The 24,455-nt window shown below is 42.5% G+C and overlaps 1 protein-coding gene across 4 annotated transcripts in view; it reads left to right on the plus strand.

The window, feature by feature from the left end:
• The first annotated feature begins 2,800 nt into the window (after positions 1-2,800).
• RYR3 (ryanodine receptor 3) overlaps positions 2,801-24,455 on the plus strand; it is a 551,601-nt gene continuing 529,946 nt past the window's right edge. For all 4 annotated transcript variants that reach the window (XM_073012013.1, XM_073012015.1, XM_073012014.1 and 1 more), the window contains exon 1: positions 2,801-3,100. In XM_073012013.1, the coding sequence (XP_072868114.1) occupies positions 3,050-3,100 (51 nt within the window). In that variant the 5' untranslated portion in view covers positions 2,801-3,049. The remainder of the gene's footprint in view (positions 3,101-24,455) is intronic.

Here is a 24,455-nt window from a genome sequence, read left to right on the forward strand (position 1 = left end):
AAGTATCAGTAGATTTCAAATAGAAGTAAATGTCCACCGTCCCCAGTTTACAGGCTGAAACAACAATCTGAGACTCTACGTGCTGAACTCCAGTACAACCTTAGATTTTGATGATTAAACAGCTTACTTTTGGGCACTCTAGAGGAACACAAAGACTATCAGGGATCCAAGTGGATGCACCAATGGTGTTACAGAACTCCATTCTTCCTTCTTATGTGGTAGGTTACTTGACTGATACAGGAAGTGGTGTCCCAGGTTACATACCTGTATTTTAGTAAAGTATATAAAAAAGGCACTTGTAGTAGCCCTATGAACAAGAAGAAATTTGGGCTGCAAAGTCATATATTTATGTAGGTTATTTTTTAACTGTAATTTTTATTTTAGGTTCAAGGGTACATGTGCAGGTTTGTTACATAAGTAAACTGCATGTCATGGAGGTTTGGTGTACAGATTATTTCATCACCCACGTCATAAGCATAGTACTCAATGCGTATTATTTTTCTGACTTGGGTAAGTTCTTGACCATTAAATAAGCATAATCAAAAGTATGAAAGTTAATCCAAGAGGGCCTCTATTAGTATTCTGAAGGTATGCCACATCACAGGTTAGTCATAATTAGCACCGTGCATGGCATACTCTAGCTTTAAAAAATCTTAAAGGTTCACATATAGAGACATCAATACATGATTGTGTATTATAATTGGAAGGAATATATATATACACACTGTATATATACACACACACAGTATATATATATACTGTATATATACACACACTATATATATATATATATATTTTTTTTTTTTTTTTTTTTTTTTTGAGATGGAGTCTCACTTATGTTGCCCAGGCTGGAGTGCAATGGCGTGATCTCAGCTCACCGCAATCTCCACTTCCCGGGTTGAAGCGATTCGCCTGCCTCAGCCTCCCAAGTAGCTGGGATTATAGGCAAGTGCCAGCACGCCCGGCTAATTTTGTATGTGTTTTTTTTTTTTTTTTTTAAGTAGAGATGGGGTTTCTCCATGTTGGTCAGGCTCGTCTCGAACTCCCGACCTCAGGTGATTGGCCCACCTTGGCCTCCCAAAGTGTTGGGATTACGGGCTTGAGCCACCACGCCCACAGGTACGCAAGCACTTGCATATGATCAAGATGGAGAAGAGCTGACTTTTGCAGTTCACGTGGGAGGAAAAAAAAAAAAGTAAATCTAGAAATTCCAGTTAACTCCAAACACAGTAAGTGTCATTGATTGTTTCCCCAAAAGCCAATCCAATATTAGGCTGCACATAAAGACTGCCCAAAACAAGGATGGAGAGCACAACAATTCAGGAAGAAGACAACCTGCAATGCTTATATGGCCATCAAAGATGACATAGGCTCTGGAAACTATACTACAGGGAAAGTTGGGGGTAAGAAGAACCTTAGCCAGAAGAAAAGAGTGGATGGTGGGCCATAGAGACAAGCATGGCAGATGTCTTCTAAGAGGTGAAGAGCTACAATGTAGAGATGGTTTGACTTGTTCTAGGCAGGTTTCAGAAGAGGCACAAGACCCAAGCTGCAGCCTCTAGAAGGTAGCAGTTTGAGTACAATATAAGAAAAAAACATTGTTTTTCTTAGCATTTCTGATGTTCATCAGAGATTGTGGGACCGAAGCTCAGGAAAGAGATCTTAAGGTAGAATCAAGAGAGAGAGGTCGTCCACAAGGAGGCGGTAATATGAAGCTGTGAAATGGGTTGGGGTTTCCAGTGTCTTCCACCACCATCAGCCCAGAATTACCACCTTCCCAGTTGCACTTCCTCCTAAATCTACATCTCCTGTCTGGTGCCTTTTGCCTTGAACAGTCTCTTGCCTCGGAGCTTCTCGGCCATCAAACAGAAGGGGGCACCCTGCACCGTCAGTCTAGACAAGGACCAATCTGACAATCCCCAACCATGGAAAAGGACCTAAGGCTGGGTGGGATGTAGGAGCCTTCCAGGACCTGGAAGGGAACCTCCTGTAACTTTACTCCTCTCTACCCCCGTTGGAGTCCACAGGGCTGGAACTCTAAAATGCAGAATAAGGTTAGGGGTGGGCAGACAGGAAGGGTTGTGATGCCACCTGACTTCCAAACTGAGGACGGAACAGGAGCCCCCAGAAGCTCCCTGGTGTAGAGAGAGAAGTCACAGCAACCCTGGACAATCCAGCGGTTTGGTAAAGTGTACTTACCAATTTTGAAGAGGGGAAGGGGTTCTCTTAAGGTGTAGAGAGGACTATCTAGGGAGTTGGCAAACTTTGTTATGAGTGGACAATCACCCTGGCTCCTCACTGCACCGTTTTCTCCTTGCCCAACAAGGCACGCGGGTCCCAGCAAGGGATTCGAGTACAGATCTCTCTCTCTCTCTCTCTCTCTCTCTCTCTCTCTCTCTCTCTCTCTCTCTCTCTCTCTCTTTCTCTCCCTCCCTCTCCCCCTCTCTCTCCTCTCTCGCGCTCTCTCTCTCTCTCTCACACACACACAAACACACACACACACGCACACGCAAAGTGGGCAAAGCGAGCAAAGCGAAGTGGGTTGGTACCCAGTCTGGGCGCGCTGGAGCTAAGCAACTGGCCTTTGTTTGTGAATCAGAGCAGTTTAGGGGACATCCTCCGGTCGCCGCGGGGCGCGCGCCTCCGCTGAGTGTGCGGTGCCCAGCGGTGCGGGGGAGGCTCCACCGCGCCGGCCCAGGGCCCCCGCACCGCCCCCGCCTGCTCGACGCGCCCGGCGTTGCGCTCTCCACCGAGCGGGCGGCCGCAGCGCACTTGGCTGGGGCGAGAGGCGAGAGGCGAGAGGGGTGGGCGGACTGCTTGGTTGGCGTTGGCGCTCTGCAGTGCAGTGGAGTGTTAGCCCAGCTCCCTATATGGTCGGGGATTAGCTCGGCGCTGCTGAGGCTGAGCCAGGAGCCGGAGGAGGAGGAGGAGGACGAGGACGAAAAGGAGGAGGAGGAGAAAGAGCGCAGCAGCAGTCAGCGCACGCCGAGCGGCTGCCGGGGGAAGCAGAGGCGCCGGAGGCTGGGGCACCGCCGACGCCTCGGGAGCCATGGCCGAAGGGGGAGAAGGAGGCGAGGACGAGATCCAGTTTCTGAGGACTGTGAGTCTCCGCGGCGGGGGCGAGGCCGTGGGCAGGTGGGGAGGAGCGCGGAGCGCGGCGAGGAGGGGCTGGCTGCGCTGCGCCGCGCCGCGGTGCCTGGTGCCCGGTGCCGGGCGCTTTCTCCGCACCCGCGGGCTGCAGAGGCGGACCGGCCACCTACCCGCGGGGCCGCGAGGGGCTGTGTGGAAAGGGGCACCATCTCCTGCCTCTCCCTTGTTCCCCTACTGCCACCCCTGCCCCAGACCCTCCACCTAGGACCGCTCGCTCTCCAGGCAACTTGCTACTTGGTCTGAAACCCTTGATGCCCAAACTTCAGCCGGGGTTTGTTCGTGGTTGTCCTGACCCAGAAGATTGGCGTTGGAAGCCCTCGCCCCGGGGTCGGCCCTCTGACACCTCCACACTCCGCGCCAGCCCCATTCCTCTTCCAAGGCACCCCCACGCACTGGGAAACCGTCGGGAAGGAACCAGCGGGGCAGGGGGGAGCGTGGAGAGCCGGGTCGGAGAAGCGGGCGCAGGCGCTAGGTCCTAGCCCTGGGATCCCTCAGAGGGGAATTCACCCAGCGCTGCCCTTCTCGTGTGAAGCCTCAGGCGGGCAACTGCTGCTGGAGCCTGACTGACTGCCTGCCGTGGGTTCGAGAGCTGTGGCTTCTGTTCCCCGCTCCCGCGAGCCCCGCAGGACAGGGAAACCCCAGTCAGTGTCTCCGCGTCACTCAGGTCCCCTCTTTGGCACCTGAGGGCGCTGCTCCATCCCAGATTTGGGGGTGAGGGGGTGAAGTCTGTTGCAGCCACACCAGCCTTGCGCTATAGGAGATAATGCAAAGACTTTCAAGGTGGACGGCCACCCGGAGGGGTGGGGGCATTGGGGATGCATCCTAGCGCTGATTTCAGCCAAGTGACCTTGAGCAAGTCGCATAATCCGCCCTACTTAGCCTCAGTTTCCTCGTGTGTAAAATAAAATATAGCCAGCGTTTCAGGGTGATAAGGATTAAATGATATTGTGAATGTCATAATGTTTTGTAAACTGTAAATTGGTCTGTAAATCTTAGGTAATTTTATATGCACTGCCTAGCTCTCAGGAATTAGAATGAAATTCTTTCTTTCCCTCTCTCCCTCCCCTATAAGGGTGCCCCCCCCCCCCACCCATGACCTGGTCTTCGAAGATCACAACTTACCTCTTGTCCATCTTTTGAACCACTCTCCTCCTGTCAAAGTGCTTTCTTCCAATTCTTTTCAGTTTCTCTTCCAAACGTGGTTCTTTTGTCAAAGCTGGGACTTGGGTCTTATGGGGGGGTGGGTGGTGGTATGGAAGTACCTGTCACCCTGCTGATACTACTGAGAGGCTGCAGTGTTCATCTCTTCATCCTTGGTCTGACCTGCAGACCCAGACTCCATTCTCATCTCTCACACTGCACACAAGATGGCCCCGTAGTTGCAATTCATGACAACCCTATTTTTATAAAGCTGCCTGCTCCCCTCAAAGCCCCATGAAATCCTTTGCTTGTCCCTCTGACAGGTGTCTTTAGTCATGGATGGGTGGCAGCTCAGGTTCTTTCTGCCTTGTGTCCTCCATGATCAGTAATTTCTTCTGCTTATTATTAATGATCTTTTGGGCATTATTGCTTGAAAAAATTATCTTCAGACCGATAGGGTCAATGTTGAATAGATGTCCCAGGGAGTTGAGGCTTACGAAGGTGGTGGTTTTTGTGAGATCCTTATCTCATGCTTTTCTCTTGGCGTCTGAGCCATCTTCCCTGACTTTTCCTCTCCATCTGGCATTGTAAGTGTTTTTTGTTTTTGTTTGTTTTTGGTACACCTGTAGCCAAGGTTTATTATAGTAGTGGTTCTTAAGTTTTGTGTGCTGGGCTTCCTGCCCTAGAGATCAGAGCTGGTGGACCTCTTTTAAAGTACACCCATGACAGCCTGTGGGGTTCAAGGACCCAGGTTCAGAACCCCTGTTGCAGAGAACTGCATATCACTTCTGGCTTAGAGTGAGTGCTGGAGGTAACTATAGGGGCAGTGACTCAAATGTGGCATTACTGATTCTTTTCCTTCTAGTTATCACATTATGTATTTTTTAAGGTGTGTTCCTCATTTCTTCACCCTATAAGACACCTTAACATCTTAATTTTTAGTTCACTGGGAAGGAAATAGGTGATGAAATTGAAGCACAGGAAATCAAATGACTTGGCCGTAGCTGTTGACAAATTATTGGTAATTTTCATTATACAATGTTAAATTACATTCCCGCTAGAGCTTGGCATTGAGCGTTACGCCAGATGTTATATATAATCTTAAGAATATACTTAAGAATATAAGAGGAGTACTGCAGCTTTCTGAGCTTGGCATCCTCCTTCTTCATCTGTGAATTTGACAAAATGATTTATTGGAATCCAATAGCCATAAGCTTTTGATCTCTGCACAGAATTTTGACTTTAGGGTAGTTGGGAACACCAGGCTTGTGCTAGCGGTGGAATTTTTCTCTCCTTTGGATATGTCTGGGTTAGGGAAGTCATTTCACTTTGAACTCATTCAGTTACCTTTGCCTTAGGCTTTCTTTCTCCTCCCCAAACAATACCTTTAAAAGCATTTTGGCAATGTATTAGTTATATATAATGCTTCCTCAGATTGCCATGGTCCTGGATGAGAAGGTGGCTGATACTGGACCATGGAATAGAATCATATCTTTGTAACCATGAACTTTAAAGGATTGCCATCCCAGAGAGCAGAAACTTTTAACCTACTTACAAAAAAAGACCATACAATAGCGTTATGCCAAGGATCCTAATCAAATTGTTAGTGGTTGTAGCGTCATGTTTGTTATAATAGTGCCAAAAATGAAAGCAGCTAGAACTATTGATAGTGTGAAATGAGCCAGAATTACTGCAGTAAGCACTATAGGTGTGTGTGGTGTGGCTTTAAACACTTATTTGTGGTAGTGTTCATTTTGGTTATAGCCTCTGATACGTTTGGGAGCCCACCCTCTCCTAAGTAGAGAACAAGACCTAAACAAGGGCTTTGGAAGCTTAAACACATGCTAACTAGATGCTACTGTACCCCAAGCCTTAAGGAGGCAGTCTAAAACTATATACCCTCTTCTGGCCTTCTGAAATCACTGATGGTCATGTATGCCAGTTAGAATCAGGCAGCTAGACAGATAGAATCTTGAAGGCTAAAATGTTCCCTCCCACTGCTCTTGGCAGTGGCATCCTCCTCTCTTCCGATTGCTCTTGCTGACGTAGCCAGTGTCATTGACGTGGCTCTGAAGCTGCTCTGAAGCAGATAAACCTGCCAGCCGCTGATCTGAAAGCAAGAAGTTATGGTGAGAAGTGACAATTACCCCATCTTCAGACAGTCGGTGGAGCGGCTGGTGCCACATTCTGCTTCGAGAGTGCCAGGAGAAAACTTTTCTCTCCTACTTTTCCCCTTAGACTACAGTATCCATTTAAAAAACAAAACACGACAAAACTCTAATCCTTAGCTTATTGTTTTTAAAATATCACAGTGTTCTCCTTGCCAACTGCCTTTCCCCCACAATGTTAATTGAAACAGAACTCAGAGTGAGATAGACATTTATTTGCATTAGTTTCAATTAAAGGTTGGTCATAGACAGCCTAATTTAGCCCTCCCCATAGAAAGTTGTCCTCCTTCATCTAAATTTGCAGCTCTCGAGGGATAAGAAAAGGCACTTGGGCTGAAAATCAAGGATTGCTCCCTTATCTTGGGTTCCTGCCTACAGGGTGCTTAGGACAAATTCCTGAATTTGAGCTGTAGCACTCACGTGAGCTTGTGTCTCTCGTCCCTCCCCAGAGCGCGTTGTCTTGGGTTGGAATGACAGTGAACTTGTACCTGGTGGTTTATGGATGCCTGCTTTCTTCTCCCCGCAGCAGGGACCATTTACATAACAGCTGCGTGAAGCCTGTGTTTTGGTAGATTTTCCTTAAGGAGATAAGGGAAAGGAGGTGGACACCTTCCTTCAGGCTGTAGGTGCTAGTGAGTAGCAGTGGAGGTAGTGATAAAATGCAGACCTCAGATACCCAGACGTGCGGTGTGAGTTGTTGCAGAGCTGAAATATAAGCTCTCCTGCTGAGTTAGGTTTGAGGGTTAAAATGACAACACTCAGAATATTCCCACACTCTGGGCCTTCCAAGGTCGCTTCAGGGCTTCCCATTTTCTCAGTCTCTCCTTCCTTGGCTTCTCAAGCTGATCTGATTAAAGACCTGTATCAGCCGACTGGACGCAGAATATCCCCCCCTTTCCAGGGAAACATTCCCGTTGATGTGCGAAGGAGGCTGGATCCTTTTTTCCAAAGCGATGAACTGAAATCAGAAAGGCCGCATCAGCAGTACGGGGGTGGTGGCACACACCTTCTCTGCTAAGGCCAGATTGCCCTGTCCAGGGTTATCCTAAGGATTTTAAGCTGCTGAGCTCCTGGGGAAGGAGGTGGTGATGACTGCAAACTTGGAAATATTTGGAATGCAGTGTGGCCCACTTTATAAGGACTGAGGTCGAGGGATAGGTGTGCAGTTGAAAAATGTGTGTCTAACATCTGTGCAGGTGTTTTTTTTTCTTACGCTACTATGATTATTAAGCAAGGAATAGTTATTAACTATGTTAAATAACATATTTCATAAGTGTAATCCAGTGAAATATTCACAAGTGAAATATGTTATTTAACAATTTTTAGTTTCTAATATTGGTTTCTCCAGCTCCTTAGGGTTGATCTGAGGGCAAAAAAAAAAAAAAAAAAAAAAAAAAAAAAAAAAAAACAACGGTGAAAAAGAAAAGAGTGGGAGGAATTTATCTGGAGAGAAAAATACTCTGATGATTATTTTTGAAGGATTTGTATTTAAATAAGGCATAGCTATCTATGCTTATTTGCCTCTTTGTGTTATTTTTACACCTTCATGGAAAGGAATCTTTATTTTTTAATTTGACTTTTTCTTTACCTTACTACTTAAAGAATTTTTAATTTAGAAGCCATCAACTCTATCATCTTCTAATTGACTTGGCATTCTTCTGAATATCTTTACCAATCTCAAGTGCAGACCCAGGCGGTCCTAGGTCTTAAGAACCCAATACTTCAGCTAATTTCCCACAAGTTCATATCAGTATAAACCTTTCTAAATTAGATATGTTCCTGAAGCTACCCTTAATACAAGATTTATCCAGTAGGAGTGGGATGCTGTAATAAAAAAAAAAATGAGCTTAGAGGCAAGAAGTCGTATTTTTAGGTCTAGATCACTATGACCTTCAATGAGTCATGTAAGAAAATTGAGGTTTCATTTTTCCCACTGTATGGAGATAGAACCTGCATTAAGAGAAGTGTTGTGAGAGGAAACAGTCATTCTACATGAGAGACGTATTACCGCAAAGGAGTGAATAGGTTGTGTTTCGTAGGACATTATCATTGTGTCTCTCCTGTACTAGGAGGTCGACCCTGCTTATCATCAGATCTTGCTGGAAAACCAGCCCAGTCGCCCCCATCTCTAACGTGGTCTTTGTTGCGGATCCTTCCCTCCATCCCAGAGCTGTTGGACAGCCTCCAGGGTTGGGCTCACCCCAGGATCTCTGGGCAATTACTTCCCTAAAGCCAACTGCAACTATTCTTCAGGTATTTGATTAAAAGACTTGAGAAGTCAAGTTAGTGGGTGTGATAATCTTCAAAAGGCCAGGTAGGCTCCTCCCAGGATCCTAGCCACCAAACAGAATGTTCAGAGTTGTTTTTGTCATCTCAGAAAATTACCAAAGCTACGGTTTCCCATAGGACCGCCTTTTCTTATTGAATCCTGTAGCTCTTCTTTTCGTAGCTATTCTTCCTATTCCCCCTCCTGTTTCTTTTATGAGCCCATTTTTTTCTTTCGCTCAAAGCATTGGGGACCTGCTTTCCTGTAAAACCAGAGCAGCTTTTCCTCCCAGGGATTCTGCTGCTTTAGTCATGTCTACTCAGAGTGTTGGGGCCTTTCAACAGTTCCTTTTGGCTGCACCTGGATGAAGCATATGCTTCTGGGGGTGGGGAGTCCAGCCAGTGGTGAGGCTGTAGGGCCACAGTTCTCCCTGGGGAGCCACGCTGGGTCCTCCAGGCCCCAGGCTGGTGTCCTCTCAGCCATCTTCTTGCTTGGAAGCCAGTGGGGGTGTTTTAGGGACAAAGACATTTCCAGTCACTGCAGTTTCCTTTGGTTCAGTGAATTTTGCCATCATAGCACCTCTTCAATTCAGAGAGAGGGAAGAAAAAGTGCTGGCACCTCAGCCCTGATCCTGCTACAGGGATGAGCCTCTTGAGATGCCAAGATTTTTTTTTTCTCTTTATGTCATTTCTGATTCCCAGTTGTTAGAATTAGAAAACAAAGTTCAGATCATCTCTGAGACTGATGATGCAGTATTCCAGAATAAAAGAGCTATACCTCCTCTCCTCACACGCACTTCTCCCCTCCTCTGGCTTAGAGTACATTGCTGACTCTACAGTCATACACTGGGCTATTGTCCTTTGAGGTGGGACATAGCGTTACAAGGAGGAGGCACTGAGACACCAGGGCCTTCTTTTTTCACCCTCCACACCCTATACAGTAAATTCCCCATTGATTTCAGGTCTCTCTGCTCCTGCACAGGCTTGTCTACCTGAGGAATCTTATTATTATTGGATTCAATGCCCAAGAAGAAGGAAAGCAAACACTCTATCCTAAAATCAGATTACAAAGAGATTCAGAAATTATACTGAACATGAGCTCTTCCCTCTGGGGTGACAGCTGCTTGCTGCTGCTTACTTCAGAGTGCAAAGGAGGCAGAGAGAGCTCTGGAGACAGAGCTGCTGCTGTCGGTGCAGAATTGTACAGGCCATCAACAGTTTTTCTACTGAGTTCAGTTTGTAAGTAGTTTTATGCTATAGGAACCAGCCAGTGTGATGAGCAAGGCAGCACACCTGTTGTAAAAGTGTAGAGATGGAAGTCTGGGTCGGTGTCAGTGTCATGGTGACCCACGCAGATACCCAGAAGAGTATCTTTCTCCTTGGTCTGTCTTTGGGATAAAGCAGTGTCTCAAGAAATTCCCCATATTAAAATGCGGAAATGCAAGGTTGTTAGCTCAGCAGGTACCATTAATGATTAACATCATTAACAGCTGAGCAGAGCCAGTTCCTGAAGGAACAGGAATTGGATGGAGAAAGGTGAGAGCACATGGGAGCGTTGCTGAGAGTGGGCAAGCCTGAGTAGGGCACTGCATTGGTTCTTGGGGAACCCTGAGCAGGAAATATACATCAAAGCACAGGAATCTGGGTTCTGGAGATGGTGGTTCAGACTCCATCTTTATTTAGACCTTTGAGCAGAGGAGAAGAAGTCTTGAGTTACCTGGGAGAGAGTGGCCAACCTTCAGACGTTCAGAAGAGCATTATTCACCATCAGGACTGGTGCTAATACATACTTTCAGAGAAAACAGTAAGATAAGGTGACTCTACATCAAAATGAGAACTAAGGTGCCTTCTTCCTGAAGTAGAAAAGTGTTTGAGAGACAAAACGTCATTATCAGTTATTGTATTCATTGACGTGTCACTCATACTAATCCCAAGCAAATGCCCCAGAGACCCTGAAACCATTTCAAAGCAATTCCTACAGCAAAAAAGGGAAAGTGCTAAGGGGAGCTGCTTATCCCCTAACAGAGCAAATAGGAAAAGCTCTTACTGGAAGGTACAGGCATTTCACCCCACCAGTGACAGGTACTGGCATCAACTCTGAAAATTTCACGGTTGAATTCTCTAATGGGGCTAGGCAGAGAGAGCTAGTCAGCGGGACTACAGGAAGGAATGGAAAGTTCTCCATCAATGGCACATAAATGTCCGCAGTGGGAGAAGTACTGATTTGAATCATGGTGCTCTATACCATGGACCAGATCCAGACTGTAAATAATACTAGGGCAGAAAGAGAGATCCCATTGGCTAGAACCAGAAACTGAATCCAAGAGATCAGATCAAAATAGGGCAGCTGGTCCTGGAGTAGCACAAACCCCTCCTAAGTCCCATCTCAGTCACCCAGGACACTTGGCTGTTGTTCCAGTTTATGTCAGTGGTTCTTGTCCAAGTAATCCTCTCTTCTCTCCAGGCTGGCTAGAAGAGAACAGTTCAAGAATAAACTATAGTGAGGTCTTGAACAGATCTCATCTCTTTGCAAGAGGCATTTTAGGAGAGAAACATAGCAAAGAACATACCTGTCAAATGATGGGTAAAGTCAGAGGTAAAGCATTTGCTGTATTTGGCAGCATTTCTATCGCCAGATGCCTATGAGATTGCCTGACCTTCCCAGGTCCTAGTTCAACCATTTGTAAAGGCATGGTAATAATGATTATATCTCAGAGATGGCTTAAAGAAACTCCAAGTTTCCTCCAGGAGAACTAGATATGTAAATATGGAGAGAGTAGCATGGAATAATAGTTGCCCTGTTCCCTGAAAATGTTCCCGTCAGCCTAAAGTATGAGCCATACATTATGAACTCCAGGAATGCAGAGGTCTTACATTTGGTTTATGCCAAGTCCTCAGGTACCTATAGATTGGAAAGTTCCAGATCTAAACACTTTGGGGTCAAGCAGGTAGCTAAATGTGTAAATCGGGCTTTATTTGCAAATAGAGGCAGGTCTGATCTGTACATTCAAATTAAAAAAATTCTCAACACTGCCAGTCAAGCAAAACACATCTGCAGCAGGATTCTGAGCTGCCTGCCAGGGGGCAGCTGCGAATGAGCACTCAGAATCTGTTTGAATGAATGCACTCCCTAGAATGCATGAATATTTTTGTGATAGGATCAGGCTCACAATACACATCATGGTCCTGGGATAAAAATGTCAACCTTAAAGACAGTGTATCATTGATCACAGAGTGTAAAAGAGAGATTGGCAGGCAGACAGATTAATGGGCTTAATAGATGATAGACTTTATCATCAAAATGAATTCAGATTTTGCTAGTCTTTAAAACACCCTTTAAAGTTGTCATATGGTTGTAGATATCATGAAATTTAAAGGAAGCAGGGTGTGCATTCAACATGTATTGACCAACTACTCTCCGCCCAGTCGTAAACAAGTTACTGAAGTTACGTCGATGAAAAAGACATCTTAATGATTGTTGTTTTTGACAGCTCCGGGTCAAGAGGGAGCTGAGACTTCTTTTGAGGTAGCAAGGATATCAGTCACTTCAGATGACTTTATAACAATTAATTTAACCTTTCCATGCTTCTGTGCTGCAAAAATTTTCCTGTTGAAAGGTATGACCTTGGGGAAGTTTCCTTATTTCTGTTCTTGTTTCCTCGTGTTAAATGAGGGTAATCATAGTGCCTATCTGAGAGGGTTGTTGCAAGGATTAAATGAGTTAATCCATGTGAGGTACTTGGAACAGTGCTCAACATATCGTAAATCCTCAATAAATATTATTTATTATTGTGTCAACAAAACAGTGTAAACATTTACATTAGTCACACTAGCTATTCCAAATGTCATTGCACAGTCATTTTATTGTTGGAAAGTACAAAGGGACAATCCCCTGGGATTATTCCATAGTCTTGATGCCTGGCATTCTGCTTAACTCTAAATATGAGCAGGCTTTGTGAATGGAAATGAGCCTGCAATGTTCATGGCCTTGGAAGTACCGATTGGCAGGTCAGTTCTGAGTATCTGCGTTGCAAAGCCTCTTGATGCAAATGCTGATTGACTTTTGCCTGGGCAATTTTAAATTACGTCAATAGATGGGCAACATGATTTGGAGAATCCTCAACTACACAAAAATTCGTCGTCTTTGGTTTGGGAGACATTTTTTACAACTTATGTCTTAAGTGTAGAAATTAACCACTCTGGGAATTTACTGTATTTCTAATAACACAAGGTCATCCTGGTGTAAAGATCTGGCTTTTCATATCTAAGGATGCAAAGCATGGACCTAAAGCAAAGCTTGATCCTTGCTATATACTTCACTGCCCTCTCCCCAAGAGGTCCTGCTGGGGCGGTTGTCCAGGCCTCTGATTCTTACTCTCTCCTCTCTATCAAACCTTATTCCCATCTTTTTTCCCTCTGCTTTCCATGGAATTAAACTGGATCATATTGATTATTTAACCCTATTAAGAATTTTCCTTCCCTGGTTGAGAGTAGATGTGTATTAAGCTAAACTGCTATGCTCCTTAAGTGACAGGTGTGTAGAAAGGCACATGGACAGGCTGATGGCGCCTTGTTTTTGATTAGTTTGGATCACCCTAATTGATTCTTCATTTCACTCAGAAATCTGGTCCCAATGACTGAAAGCTTAATTGAACTTAATAGATGGGAAATTTAATAATAATTAAAAAAAACCTAAAGCAAGATTTCTTCAAATAATAGAGAATGGGTGGGCTTTTGATTTCCTTGAAGAAAGGAGACTTCTTCTGGTGCTGAATCTGAGTGTTTCGCTAAGTAGCAATAGTTTAACATTTTAAGTTGTAAATAGAAAAGTGAACCCTATGGATGGATTGTTTCATTAACACCAGCCTCGGTTTCCTAATCTAAAGAAAGGTGAAAATTGTAACTAATTCACAGAGAAGGGGTCAGGGTGAAATGATCAGACTTGAGATCCTCCAGAACAAGGCTCTGTTTTATTACCATTTGCTGCTTCCTTCTCCCCAACGTCTAATTATGCCCAGCACTTGAGACTGCCCTCAGAAAGTACACTTCATAGAGTATAAAATGCTACAAAGATGTCGCACATGCTTGTTAGAACTTGGACAACATTGACATCTGATGACATATTATGTTAGGCCATTCTTGAGTTGCCATAAAGAAAGGTATATCTGAGACTGGGCAGTTTATAAAGGAAAGGGTTTAATTGGCACGTGGCTCTGCGGCTGCACAAGGATGACACTGGCATCTGCTCGGCTTCTGGGGAGGCCTCCAGCTTTTAGGCATAGGGAAAAGGAAAGCAAGAGCAAGCGTGTCACATGGCCAGAGTAGGAGCAAGAGAGGGAGCGGCAGGGGGAGGTGCCATGCGCTTTTGAACAACTAGATTTCACAAGAACCCTCTCTGTCATGAGGACAGCACCAAGACATGAGAAATCCACACCCATGACCAAACACCTCCCACAAGGGCCCACCTTCAACACTGGGGATTACAGTTCAACATGAGATTTCACGGGGACATATAATCAAACTATATCCCATATACAGAGAGCCCACTGTTCTAATTAGATACATTTTAGATCAAAGTTGCTCTGGCATATTTATTTTTGTACATAAATTTTATTATATTGGCTCCTAATTAGGCATGATGGTACACAATTCACAGAAATGACTACAACCTGTGTAAGTTTTGTCTATCCAGAACAACTCTTCTTCCATTGAATGTCCTAGTTCTCTCTTACTATTGATCTTAAAGTCGATGGTTTCTCTGGAATCACATCATTTTCAGGTCACCATTGTCACTCTGCTTATTGCAGCTCTACAAACGTAAATGACAAACTCAGAATTCACACTCTTGTCTAAGTTCCTGGAAGCTCTTAACCACTCTGTTGTCAGAGACTGCACCTGATAGTGGTGCTGACACAGATGATACATTGTTCGACAAGAGAGTGGTTAAGAGCTTCCAGTGAGGTAGACAAGAGTGTGAATTCTGAATTTGTCATTTACGTTTGTAGAGCTGCAATAAGCACAGTGCCTGGCTTGTACTAGGCGTATTTTCTCTGCTGTGCTATAATGTATGATATGATATTTAATACATGTTTTAATGGCAGAGCCTACTCCCCAGTGGCTGAGGATTCCTCCTGCCAGAGCCCCAGCACCCATGCTCAGACTATACTTTGATGAGCCACCTGGGATCCTGAAGCAGCTGCTCTTCAATGATATGGGGGGGTGGAAGATGTACTTAAACTGTTTATTTACTACCATTTCTAACTCAATTAATTGAGAAAAAAATCTAAATAGCTCTCCCACCTGCACCCTGGAAGCCTTAGCCAAGTGAAAACCTGTGGGTGTGCATGCATTTTTACTTGATTTTCTAAACATGTAAAGGTTGCAATCCAAGTCATACTTTTAACTCAGCCACAGCCTGTGCTTGACTCCCAGCTATCTGGGAGGTGATAACTTTGTCCCCTGGGCTTTGCTCTGGTCTCTGGCTGTGCTAAGTGCCTGCCACTTGTTCACATGCTGGTGAGGCCTGTGGAATACACATAAGTGGGCAAATAACTCACAAAGCTGGAAGAGGCTCCCGGATGTCGTCTGAACTGCCCAATTAAATGCAGATTAAAAGGCAGGTTTATTGAGGTTTTGAAGTAAAGGAGAGTTAGGGTTAACCTTTATCTAGCCCACAGGTTAGGTATAATATGTCACTGGGCAGGATATGACCTCTTGCCCAGACTTCTTTATCATCATAGGACATGGTACATGGAATTCCTGACATTCAAGATACTCTTTTGGGTTAAGGTTTTATCTCCAAGGCAAATATATTGTCTGCGGGAGGGAGGAGTGAATTTAGATGTTGGTATACATCCTCTTGGATTATGACATTATCTTTGATAAAACTTTAGTCTGGTAATGTGGCATTTGGGATATAAAGAATCATTACTAAGGCAATGGCAGATTCTGCTCACCATAGGTTACCCTGTATCTTCTGGGGAAATGGGGGAAGGAAGGGTACGCTAAAAAAGTGGCATCTTAAGGAGAAGGAGTAGGAGCACAGAGTCCAAACATCACTCATGTCACCATTTTTATCCCAATCTGATTTTGTAGATGCTAATACCTTAGATAAAACTCAGTGCTTTCTATCAATAGAGGAGGGTTCTGGTGTTAAGTGTTTCTTTCTTTACCGCCCACCTTTCTTCATCCTTGGTGCTTGTCACCATCCAGCAAGCTGTGTATGATACTGATTTAACCTGTTTGTCGGTCTCCTACTTTGCAAGCATTCAGGGGCCAGAATTTTGTTTTTTGTTTTTTTTCTTCTTTGCTATGTTCTTTGTACTAAGGATGGTGCTTAGCATGTAGTAGGTCTCTGTAAAGAGTTGTTGAAAGAATTAGTGAATCCTCATCTGCTACTCCTCCAGCCCAGGTGCTCACCTCACTCAGCTCTCTGCTAAGTTCCCCTCTCTGTGCACTCATGGTTGTTGAGACTGAAGTCTGTGTTGACACAAAGGTAAAAATCCAACCATATTATGGAATGATCCATTGGGGATCTGGGGACTAATGTCTCAGTTTCTGATCTCAATGACTTACAGGAAGCCAGCTTGCGAAGACTGAGAAATCAGGAAGGCATGGACATCACATATGCATTTGCCTGATTCTCAGGACTAAACACACATATGGGATATTTCTAGATTCTTCTAAAAATGGAAAATAGATATAGGACAATTCTATATTTATGGGACATATGTCTGCTCTACGTATTATTGATACCAGTTTGATGACTCTTCATATTTTTGTATTTCCTTGTGTTTGCAAACTGATGCTTGTTTGAGAAACTGAAGGTTATTTGATGTCAGTGTACCTTGGACAAAATTTCTGTGTGCTTTTAAATCCTACAATCTGTACCAGATACAAACCAGTAACCACTCCATAGGACCCCTTTACTCCCATGAGATTCTTGAGCACCACCAACAGCAGATACCAGCCCCCTCCACTGGCATGTGTACTTGCCGATTAGGAGCATAAGCCCAGCCGTCACTCATACTTAAAGATGAAGGGAAGACATTTTATTGATAGTTGAGGTTATTGAAAGGTCCAAGATTAATTTTTGTTTGGCTTTGAAATGTACTTTACTACTTTTGTGTTGCTTAGCTTGTTTCTACTTTTATATTATTCCTGTTTCCTTCTAGTCTTCATCTTCCTTTAGAATCTACAGCTTCTTCTGAGCCTTCTGAGATTTCTCCTGTAGGGTCCTGAATTCCCAGAGGATTATGATGAGGTTCTTTCTTTTCTTTCTTTTCTTTTCTTTTCCTTTCCTTCCTTCCCTCCTTCCTTCCTTCCTTCCTTCCTTCCTTCCTTCCTTCCTTCCTTCCTTCCTTCCTTCCTTCCTCCCTCCCTCCCTCCCTCCCTCCCTCCCTCCCTCCCTCCCTCCCTTCCTTCCTTCCTTCCTTCCTTCCTTCCTTCCTTCCTTCCTTCCTTCTTTTTGTTGTTGTTGAGACAAGGTCTCACTCTGTTACCCAGGCTGGAGTGCAGTGGCACAATCATGGCTCATTGCAGCCTCCATCTCCCAATCTCAAGCAATCCTCCCACCTCAGCCTCCCAAGTAGCTAGGGCTACAGGCATGTGCCACCATGCCTCGCTAATTTTTGTAGTTTTTGTAGAGATGAGGTTTTGCCATTTTGCCCAGGCTGTTCTTGAACTCTTAAGCTCAAGCAACCTGCTCACCTCAGCCTCCCCAAGCACTGGGATTATAGGTGTGAGCAATCACGCCCGGCCTATTTCTTACACGAGTCTGTTGAGGTTTTTTGTTTTTTGTTTTTCCCCCAATGTCTACTGAACTAAACCAAAGCTACTATCTTTCTAAAAGAACTATAGGGCATTATAGATAGGAAAAGGCCCCTGGCAATCATCTCTTAACTATTGTGTTAGGAAAGTGAGACGCTATCCCTTATTCATCCATCCACCCACCCATTCATCCAACAAGCATTTGTTGAGTACTTACTACATGAAAAGCATGTGCTAAGGATTAGAGAAGATTTAAAGGTGATCAAAATACATAATCCCATTTTCAAGGATCTTAAAGTGTGGTCAGAGAGTTAGACATCTAAGGAACTAACAATAAAGCAGAACAAAAATGTGTTAAATAAAGGTAAAAGTTATACATCTTAGAAGGATTAGTTAATTTTGACTAGGGAGTCAGGGAAGATTTGAAAAGAGAGGCAATATTTGAACTGGGAGGTTCTATAGGTTGTTGATAGGTTGCAAATGGGGTGAAAGGGGCATTTCAGATAGAAGGTTGATCGTAAAGAAATACTCAGTGGTATAAAAGTATTTGACATGTCCAGGGAACTATAAAGCCTGGAGTATAGGGAGGTGCATGGAAGACTGACTGTATTGGGAGATAAGGCTGGAAAACTGGGGAGCAAATCAAGACAATCTGGCCTTAATTCTTTAGGTAATGGAGAACTAGCTAACACAAGTGCAATTAAGTCTAAAAAATTTTGAACATACTTATGTTAATTTACTACTGCATGGTTTTGATAAGGTAGACTATATAGAAATAGATTATGAAGGATGCTTTTTCTATTAATTTCTTCAACTTACTGTTATATATCTGATGCTAGATCATTTGTGCAATTGCAACTGTAAATAGTGTACTTGATAAGCCTTAGGGTTTAATTAAAAAAAAATCTCTGCTGACAGAGAACTGGCCTTGCCCCTTGAATGGAAGTGAAAGACGAGATGCATGTTACATCTATACTTTTCTTCATGGAATGAGAGCTGTTATACAGCTATAGAAGGTGATTCACCTTCTCAGGCCAAAGGATTAAAGGTGACAAAAAAAAAAGTAGGTACTTTGAGAACATGTAGAAAACAGAAGCTGATGAGCAGTGAAGGGCTATAGTCTTATTAAAGGCGTTACTGAGGACTCTGGTTGTTGAAAGTTGAGTATCAGCAGCATCCCTCATACCTCACACTGTTAAGTGTGTATGGATCCTCCACTTCTGACAGAAAGCCATGAGTCCGTGGGACACAGGGGCTCTCTTAAAGCCACCAGGGATAGTGTGGTGCAGCCCTTGTTTGAATCACATTTATAGACCTTGCTACCCTCGCTCTGGTCTTTTGAACCTACCATTTGGTTACATCTAATAGTGAAAAAAAATTAGAGAATACAAATCAACACAATCAGATTGTTTAAAATTTTGCTAAAGGTTTAGTAAGGACCATAACTGGAAAGTGATTGTTAATTACTGTTTTCTGAACTAAACAATCGGGTGCTTGATCATATTGTGCAAATTTTACTTCATGTTATGAAAATCTCCTTTCCTCCACTAGACTGAATAGCTCCCTGGAGGGGAAGCTGCCTTCCTTCCTTCCTTCCTTCCTTCCTTCCTTCCTTCCTTCCTTCCTTCCTTCCTTCCTTCCTTCCCTCCTTCCTCCCTCCCTCCCTCCCTATCTCTATCTCTCTCTCTCTTCCTTTCTTTTCCTTTATCAGTGCTCATAGCTGTGTATACAGTGACTCAGTGATTACTTGAATGATTTTCCATTAATCATTTCTGCATGACCTCATTGATTAGACTCGATCTATTCAGCAAGTATTACTTCAGATCCCTCCAAGTGGTATTTTCTTACCTAGTTACTTATGAAAATCCACATTCAGAAATTGCAGGTTATATTCTGAGTTAAGCAATGTGAACCTCTAATGGGAATGACTCTTTTTCAATAAAATTTTAAAAGGGTCTTGTGTCTGTGTGTGCACCTGAGATGAAGTCCAAGACTCTGGGGTTTTGTTGCTGTGTTTTCTGATATAGCCTTAATGGCCAACACAGCATTTCACCTATAGCATGTGCCAAATAAACATATGCAGAACAACCTAATAAAATGAAATGGAGGAAATGGGAAGAAACATAAGTTTATTGAAATCTGACATCTCATGTTCCAACTAAACTCTACATCCATCCTATTTCCACCTATGTAGTATCATGAGTTCCCCGTGTGGGCTGTTACCGCAGCTCTGCCCACACCGTCCTTATCTTTCTGGAGTGCTTTGTCTGTTCCTTTTCAAGCTTCCTGTTGATCCCTTTAAGTGTGCTTAACTAAGTGGGCCACCCATCATAGCTCCTTTCTTTCACCTCATCTTCAGTTATTCCTTCTCAGGTTCCTTTCTTCAGGTCTAATGTCCTCTGCTACATTTTCAGATGGGCTCCTTCTCTATCACTAATCTATATGGGGTCATTAAAGTGAGTGCCCCAGATAATATTCTCTGTGCTTTCATCAAGAGCTTCATTATACTTTTGGGAACATTACATATAAGCAATTACAAGCGCACATATCTCCTGTTCTTCAGTTAAGATCGATTTGTAACCTTCCTTTCCAGATGTTACAGAGGTGTAATTGTTGTCTTAGACTTTGGTTTGTAGATCTAATATGGTCATTTGAATGCCTGAATCATTTTGTAGCCTTTTAATAAACCCAGACTTAGCATTCATTCAAATATGTCTAAACTTGGAAGAGTACTTTCTCCTCTTCCTTCTCATGCTTATTCATTCTCTCTTCCTTCTTCCTTTGCTTGCTTCTTCTAGCTTGTGGTTTTATTTTCCTCTTTCTCTCCCTTTTCCCTTGTTTTCAGATGCGTCTCTCCTTCTTTATTTCTTGCTTTCCTTTTTCAGTCTTTCTCTGGAAATATCAGTAAGTACAAGTAAAGTTTAGTTATGGAATACTAATGTAGGCTGAAGTACTCCAGTTAAATGAAATTTATGGTTAGAGTAACGGCAGTTACTCCCTGCTTAATGAACTTCTGTAGTTGTCTATCACGTCTGGTCTGCAAGTGGAGGGACAGTTTCCTGCTTCCTCTTCTTCTCCCATCCCCATTTACAGGTTTCTGGAGGATGCCTCAGGCATATGAGCTGGTGATTCTTTCTTCTCTATTTTACATATGGGTAAGAACTGGTATGTAATGCTAACCTGAGTTTCTATGAGTGATCAGCATTAAATATTTAATTTTGTCTTCTAAGAAATGAAAATTTTCATGTCCCCAGAGAAGTCACTTACAAGGAACATGAATGCTGCTAATAAAAGTTATGAAAGATGTATATAAAAACTAGAACTCAGGCTTCAAATTTACCAGGGTATACTTGGCTCAAACCGATGATCTGTGTAGGGTTTTAATGTTCATTAAGTTGTTTGATGAGTGTGGAATTGATGGAGACAAAAAGAAATTGATGTTCTTGAAAGGAGCATCAGGCTCACTCATTTCAGTGTGTAGAGCGATTACACTTTTGTGCATCTTTATCAAAAGAACTGGAACAGAATATGTACCAGAAGCTGGAGCTATGCTGGTAAAAATGCTTACTCACCAGTTTTCAATGTTCTCAGTACTCCTTAACATCAAAATCTTTGGCCATCTCAACGTTATCTATTCTTACAATTTGACAAAGGATAGTATGTTTTTCATTTGATGCCTGTACATAGGACTGGTCTATGCCCAAATAAGCAGCCTACAGATAGTACCCAAATATAGGAGACTCCAGACCTTGTGCGAAGAGATGGTTAGAGTAACGGCATTTCACGGTTACTGTTGTATTCGTCTGTGGCAATGTAATGCCAAGGAGATAGTCATCAAAATACAGGAAATGGAAGCAAAAGTTGGGAGTTGGGAAGGCAATATTTGGTAAATCAAGAGGACAGTATGAATGGGTCAAAGGGGATGATCTTGGGTATAAGTACACAAACCCTGAGGTCCTTCAGGGAAGTCTTCTTACCCAGGCATATGGCACTCTGGGCCAAGAACAGTCATAAGTCAGACTGGACAGTTTTTCCTTGGGTTACATTCTATGGAGGCACCATCCTAACCAATGAATCTAGTGAGTAACTTAGCTCAAAGTGGCGGTGCTTGCAGGCTTCAATTTTAGGGTACATTTTCTTTGTCCCAAAATCATCAGGCTACACCTCTTTATGGGCTTCACTGTCTTCTATTCAGCAACCACTTGTGTTCCTTCTTCATGTCTTCTGTTTATTTCCAGAACTTATACTTATAAGTAAAACAAACAGAGGAATTTGTTTGTTTTCTCTGTCTTTGCATCCCCCTCTCTGAAGTAGTCTTTTCATTGCAGCAGTCGCCATGATGCCATTTTTTGCCTCCCAATTTTCCTCAGTCAACCATAGCTTTCTACACATATGCCCGGAGGCACTGTCCACAGGCTGGTTCATCCAGGAGGCTCTCTCTCCTGTGCTATAACCCTCCCTACTCTTCCTCTCCTCCAAAGTTTACCTGACTAGTGTTCCTTCATATCGTGATTCTATTTGGTATCTCTACTGCTTTTATGAGTTGATTTGAATTAGGGTATTAAAGATTGACTAATACGATGTTCCCAGATAGTTCTATTTTAAAATCAGTCTTTGGTGTCCTAATTCATGTAAGTGAGCAATAACTGGAATTCTAGGCATGCTAGGAGCAGGGTGCCATAGGTTGTAGCTGCTACTCAGAGCTACCCTAGTCCCAGGGTTATCAATCCTCTTCGTCAGTCTTACAGATAGAGTGTATAGCATTAAACTTAGAACTTAAAAGCTGTGAAATGTTAGTTGTCACGGGATTCTTTTAAATCACCCGTTTAGCATTTGTGTTTTAGTATTAGCTCTGCTACTAGCTCTGCAAACTTGGTCTATCATTCATTCATCTCTGAAATGAATGCTCTGTAAATGCAGAGTACCTCACCTTGTAGCTGCTTTCCCCAGGAGCAGTGTGCTCCAGTGACAGAGCTTTTTTTGTTTATTTGTTTGGTTGGTTGGTTTTTGTTTTGCAATTTTATGAACAGAGTTGAGAGAATATATTTTAAACGCTGGTTTTCAGAATGGAGCCTCTTCATCCTACCATATATTTCTAAACATATTAAAGTTAACTTTTTTTCTCGATAAATATACTTTGGACCTTTTGAAAGAGTAATCTTTGAAAACTAGTTCATTCTCTTCCAAATACTAATTCTAAAATGTTCTTGATGTCTCAGTACTTGAGGGTGTAGTCACATAGTTAAGAAGGCAAAAAATTTGTTCTTAAATCCATTCCACCTATTATCTTATAGCTGTTGAATTCACTAATGTTCTTATAAGGTAGATCACTAGCTAATTCCACATTTTATAAGTATGCACTGAAGCATAGTTTGGTTTAATTAAGTAATTTTTGGTAGCAAATTAATTGTTTTACTAGAAACAGGCTCTTAGATTTTCTTGCTTCACTTGGTAATGACAATGCCTCTAGCTCTTCCTCTGTGATTAAAAAATATATACATGAAAATATATTTATGCATTAAGTGCTGAGAGAAAATAGAATATTCAGTGAAATTGTCTTCCAAGAATAAAGACTTAAGAAATTTTTCAGAAAAAAACAAACCTAAGAAAGGTTACCACAGACAGAACTTAGCTAAAGGTATATTTCAGGAAGAATAAAAATGATCACAGAAAGAGGGTTTAAGAAGAAAGAAGAAATGGTAAGAAAAACAGAATTAAATTAAAACAAAGTGATAAATAAGTCTACGGGAAACAGTAACAATATGTGTAAATTATGCGGTTAATAAAACCAGTATGTATCCAAAATTTTGGATAATAATTGCATGTAAATAGCATGAAAAGTGGAAGGTGATTGATGATAAAGAATTCTTAGATCCTTTTATCATTGTAGGAGGGTAAAGACAGTAATTTTAGACTTTAAGTATAATATGGAAATTAAAATTTCTAGACTATCCAGGAAGAAAGGAAGGAAGGAAGGAAGGAAGGAAATAGTACATAACTTTAAAACAAGTATAAGAGTTAAAGTGAGGGAAATTTTAATCAATCTGAAAAAAAAAAAACAAAATTAGAAGTACAAAATCAATCAGTCAAATATCCAGATATAGCAATAGTGACAATCAAAGGGCTTATCCTCCAATTAAAGCTAAAGATTCTCAGAATGGATGCATAAAGAAATTCATAATTATTAGAAATGAATAGGGACAGTGCTTATCTTTGTAAGTGGTCCAGTTTATCAGGAAGTTATAAAATGTTTAATTGGCATGCATCTGAAAATACAAAGCAAAAATGGTCAGTGCTGCAAGAAGAAATTGTTAAATCCACTGTTTAATGGGAAATTTTAACATTTATCTCAATAATTGATTTGTTAAGCAATCAACAAGGATGTAAAAGAGTTGAAAGATACAATTAATAAGACTGCATTTAACAATTATAGAATACATACTATTTTTAAGCACACACACAAAAATAATAAAAAGTAATCATGTACCAGGCCAAGAATAACATTTCTAAAAATTTTAGGTAATCAGTATCATATAAATCATACTCTCTTATTACAGAACAATTTAGATTAGAAATCAATTACAACAAAGATACCTTGAAAAAAACCTGCATTTGGAAATTTAAAAATTACACTTTCTAAATGACCCAAATAACTTCCTTAAGTCAAAGAAATTATATCTGATAGTAGAAATAGCTAAGTTCAGAAGAGTTATGAAAATACCATATAGCAAAATATATGTGTTGCAGCTCCGGCAATACTTAGAAAAAAATATCTATTTTTAAAGCGGGGTGGGCGGCCGGGCGCGGTGGCTCAAGCCTGTAATCCCAGCACTTTGGGAGGCCGAGACGGGCGGATCACAAGGTCAGGAGATCGAGACCATCCTGGCTATCACGGTGAAACCCCGTCTCTACTAAAAATACAAAAAATTAGCCGGGCGCGGTGGTGGGCGCCTGTAGTCCCAG

The sequence above is a fragment of the Chlorocebus sabaeus genome, chromosome 26 (assembly GCF_047675955.1).
Source record: "Chlorocebus sabaeus isolate Y175 chromosome 26, mChlSab1.0.hap1, whole genome shotgun sequence".
NCBI lineage: Eukaryota > Metazoa > Chordata > Mammalia > Primates > Cercopithecidae > Chlorocebus > Chlorocebus sabaeus.